The 5000-nt window shown below is 42.5% G+C and overlaps 1 protein-coding gene across 1 annotated transcript in view; it reads right to left on the reverse strand.

The window, feature by feature from the left end:
- The window catches only part of tenm1 (teneurin transmembrane protein 1), a 158850-nt gene that overhangs the window by 42505 nt on the left and 111345 nt on the right, over window positions 1–5000 (reverse strand). Inside the window, exon 16 of the mRNA XM_062535816.1 lies at window positions 4480–4747. Coding sequence (XP_062391800.1) covers window positions 4480–4747 — 268 coding nt within the window. The remainder of the gene's footprint in view (window positions 1–4479; window positions 4748–5000) is intronic.

A 5000-nucleotide genomic window follows, 5' to 3' on the forward strand; every position in this document is an offset into this window, starting at 1 on the left:
ATGCTGAACTACACTGCTTTTGCATTAAGACAAATCTCTCGTGACTACCAGGCCAATAATAAAATGCTAATTCCCATGCTATACATGCATAATGCAGCCGAACATCTCTATGCTGTTTACATGCTAAACATCACCTTACGTTGGAACATCCTATCCTGAGTATTTCTTTTATCCATCTAGTGTTATATATTGCCACACACAATGGATGCATGAAGGGACTAGTTTCACAACTGAGGTGGCTCTTTATATCCAGTGACCTAGTTAAAATGTAATCATTTTACTGCTTACATCGTAGCACACTCATTATCAGTGTGTAAGAGCATATAGGGACTTTAGATATATGCAAATGCATTCTGACCCAAGTAGACGCAGAAAAATGAATCATCCGTTATTACTCAATTATTTACTGTTCTGTACACCACTGCACTTTTGTGTAGTTAGCTTAGCCTGGAAAACCAGCGCCAACTGCTGGACGGCAAAATGTTTTGCCTGCATTTGGGTCTGGCCTCGGACCATTGACCATTTTGAAAACACTGCCCTGAATCTGGCAGATGGCAACTAAACGAATCACAACGCAGAGATGTGTTTTGAATCAACGCGGGCGGGGCAGAGGGCTCTGGGGCGGGGTTTTGAGGGAGCGTTGGCCTATAGGCACAGACACGGTTTGAAAGACAACGGGTTGTGCTCATCAATGTTCCGTTGTTTCCATTCATCGGGGCCAGACTAAATTAGACATCCAATCCATTTAGGCTGGTTTATCAGGCTATAGTTAGCTGACAAATATATATGTTTGAGTGTGACTCTCCACTGTCCTGGTCTGATTTTAATCCTCTTTAATCTGTAATGTGGTGATGGTGGGGGGGGTCTGTTTCATAATAACTTACAACATTTAAAAATGACCTTGAAGAATATAAAGAAACTAGAAATGCAATTCCAAGGAATTACCAGTGCATGAAAATGCCAAAAATGAAATGTACAATATAATTTGTAGTTAACACAAATAATATAAAAAAAGAGAAATGGGGTAAAACTGAGCGACTGAGGATTTACCACTGATCTATAAATAGGTAATTGAGATTGTTAGGTGTTGCTAAGACATATGGTGGTTGCTAGGTTGACGTGGTTTAATAAATGTTGATAGGCAGATAGTTTAATAGACATAGTTTAAGGGCTGTGTAGAGGTAGACAGTTTAATGGATGTTGATAAGACAGATAGTTTAATGAATGTTGATAGACAAATAGTTTAATGGATGTATAGGTAGATTAATGGATGTTGATAGGAGGACAGTTTAATGAAGGAATAAATAGTTGGAAGTATGGATGGAGAGAAAGTGGAAATGGACAGTTGAATTGAATGGAAAGTGGTCTTTAACATTACTAGGGTGATTGCGATGATTTCTATATTGTTGCAAGGGTAATTGAGATAGCTGTTTATCATAGGGTATTCATAGTGGTTACTCTGCTATGTAGGTTGCTAAATTAGGTGGAGTTTCCTAGGTGGTAATTGAATGAGACATGAGTGTTGATAAACAGAAGGACAATTTCCAAACTGATCATATATAGATAACACACCAGCATGGAGCTCTTGAACAGTCCAAAGGCAAACTAGGCTTAGTTTATTTTATAACCTAACATCGATATTATGTTGTGATATGAAGTCATGCATTTATGGTTAAACCATGAATGGTTGTTTTTTTTTGCTACAATAAACTCTGCAATTTAGGATGAGAGCACGAGGGATCACAGCAAGAGATAATTTGAGTAGACAATATGCATGGATAAATTAACTTTTTTAGAAATGGTGAAATCTTCAGAGGTCATTATTTTACTGTCTATCATGCAGGCTCACATTGCCTACGTTAAACATCATAATTGTATTGCATTATCGTGACTGTAGAAGAGCTAGGGTGTGCATTGCACACAAAAATCACAGTTAGGCGACGCCGACGTTATTGGCTGAATGATTAGGTCTACATTTTTCAAATTGATAAAAAAAATTCAACGGTCATTTCGGCAGGCTGTGTAGCCGAATTACATTGATATCATATTGTGATATCCTCTTTATTGTGTGTGATGTGTTCTGTTACCTGTTCCTGAAATAGTTGTGTCCCTTTAAGGGGAACTTAGGGGTGGAGTTTTAGGTACTTGTGTTTGCGTGTGTTTGTTTGAGCAGGTCGGAGTCGGAGAGTGAAGGAGTTGGACAGAGAGGTCCGTGAAATAATGCTCTGTTAAAAGCGTGAGTTGTGGCTAAGACAGCAACTCGTTTGTGATATAAGCTAGGCTACTTGGTTGATAAATAAAGCACGGGAAGTTTCCCTCAAGTGTGTCAAAGTGTCTACAATAGTATTACAATATTCATCCTGGCTGTAGCCTAACTTTAGATGAAGCAGGCTATGAGTTTCACAATAGGCTATTAATGGTGGTAGACTTAAATGTTATGCCTAATCGCCTGCCAAAAGACGGGGATCAACACCGGGAGTTGACATTGATTCAGTGAAGTTAGCTTTATTTACAGCTTAACTGGGCAGCCGTGGTGTACTGGTTAGCGCATCGGGCTTGTAACCGCAGGGTTGCCGGTTCGATCCCCGACCAGTCCACCACGGCTGAAGTGCCCTTGAGCAAGGCACCTAACCCCTCACTGCTCCCCGAGCGCCGCTGGTTGGGCAGGCAGCTCACTGCTCTGGGTTGTGTGATTCACCTCACTGTGTGTTCACTGTGTGCTGTGTGTTCACTAATTCGGTTAAATTGGGTTAAATGCAGAGAACTGAATTTCCCTCACGGGATCAAAAAAGTATACATTCTATTCTATTCTATTCTAACTATCTAGGTCTCTCGTGGTCTGCGTTTAATTCACGTAGCCTAGGCTAGCAATTGTGCCTGGCTTGATAACGTTAGGCTATTTGTTTTATTCGGAAATCGTTTGGTTTGTTATGTTAACCGCACTTTGTGCGTACACATATGCCAGATGTGCTGCCAGATGTGGACTTATAATGGCAGAAGAAGCAAGCTCGGACCAGTCCAAGTTGTTTGTTGCCTACATAGCCTGCTAGTTAGCGAGACAGTCTAGTGCTTCAGATTATCCAGTGGTTTATCTAGCCCAAGTATGTTCAGGTGGCATACACAACAATCCGTTTCAATGTTTTTATGTTGACAACAAGTCATGTTGTACAGAAACACGATAGTAGTTCATTTCAGTGTGCTAGCGATTTAGTTGCTATGTGTTTTCAATAGGTTATAATGGGTCAACAAGCTAACTCTACCGTTAGAGAGCTTACGTTAACCTACAATGATCTGTATGTCCTGAACACATTTATGTCGCATAAACAACAAACCGTGTCAAAATAAACCATTAAAAGTGGTCAAGAAACCTTAATTCACATTTAATAGCCTATTTCCAGTTACGACCCTCAGGGCCGCCGCCATTGTTTTCTGATTTTTTTGTTACTCCCGCCTCTGTGTACAACGCAGGCTTCTGATTTGCTCTGAGTGGTTCACATTTGCATAAAGATTCTATGATGTCATGATCACAATGTTAAGTCTATGGGGACATTTTTAATAGTTTTTAATTTACAGTTTAAAAAGTATAAAAGTTACATAGTGGAAAAGTCATAGCAACCTAATCCATTAGAAGACCTACATTACAGGCTTTGAATGAAGTTTCTAAGTTAAACGGTTGAAGAGAAATTGCGTACGGAAAAAGTGGTAAGCGAAATAAGAAAAAGAAGAGGAATAAGAAGTCTAGGAATAACAGTACAGTGCATTTTCATGCACTGTAATAATCGTTCCTGATCTAATGTGAGTTATCCAGATATCCCCTAAAATTAGCATTCTAACCAGATAACTTCTAGCCAGCTCACTTGTTCACTCATGATTGGGATTCTAGACGCGTGTCTCCTTGAAAGCAGATCTAGGAAGGCGTGGTCAGCCTACTGTCTTGTATTACTATACTGTACCTCAAGAGATCCCGTATCACATATATGCAAACCTTTAAGGGGTCTGTGAGCCCACTCAAATTATGCGTATAGCACATTTAAGGGGTCTCTGTGCCCACTCAAATCTGTGAATAGAACCTTTAAGGGGTCTGTGTGGCCACTCAAATCTGTGAATAGCACCTTTAATGGGTCTGTGTGCCCACTCAAATTCTGCGTATTACCCCTTTAAGGGGTCTGTGTGGCCACTCAAATTCTGCGTATAGCACCTTTAAGGGGTCTGTGTGCCCACTCAAATTCTGTATATAGCACCTTTAAGGGGTCTGTGTGCCCACACAAATCTGCGTATAGCACCTTTAAGGGGTCTGTGTGCCCACACAAATTCTGCGTATAGCACCTTTAAGGGGTCTGTGTGGCCACTCAAATTCTGCGTATAGCACCTTTAAGGGGTCTGTGTGGCCAATCAATTCTGTGTGTAGCACCTTTAAGGGGTCTGTGTGGCCAATCAATTCTGTGTATAGCCCCTTTAAGGGGTGTGTGTGGCCTGTACCTGGAGCTCGGGGACGGCGGGTCCTCTCTCCTCACAGGTGCCGGTGAAGCGTGTGAGCGGCGGGGAGAGGACGATGGGATACGGGCCGGCCAGGCCCTTCCTCTCGCACGGCGCCGCCGGGGCCTTGGGCTCGACCCGGTCCATCAGCACGCGCTCCAGAACCACAAACTGGTTCCAGGGCAGCCAGACGGTGCGGCGCTGGGGCAGGAACGGAGCCCGCTGGAACACCAGAGTGACCGAGACACCGCCCACCGACAGGAGGTCGAAACTGGAGAGAGAGAGAGAGAGAGAGAGAGAGAGAGAGAGAAAGAGAGAGACATGCACAAACACACACCCACGCACACACACACACACACACACAGGTATTTAGGGACAGAAATCTTGACTTCATACATAGGGATCTTTCTAATGTATGTGTGTGTGTGTGTGTGTGTGTGTGTGTGTGTGTGTGTGTGTGTGTGTGTGTGTGTGTGTGTGTGTGTGTGTGTGTGCGCTGAGGGTTATTGTGGGTGTAGGTTTAC

This window comes from Sardina pilchardus, chromosome 5 (genome assembly GCF_963854185.1).
Source record: "Sardina pilchardus chromosome 5, fSarPil1.1, whole genome shotgun sequence".
Taxonomy (NCBI): Eukaryota; Metazoa; Chordata; class Actinopteri; order Clupeiformes; family Clupeidae; genus Sardina; species Sardina pilchardus.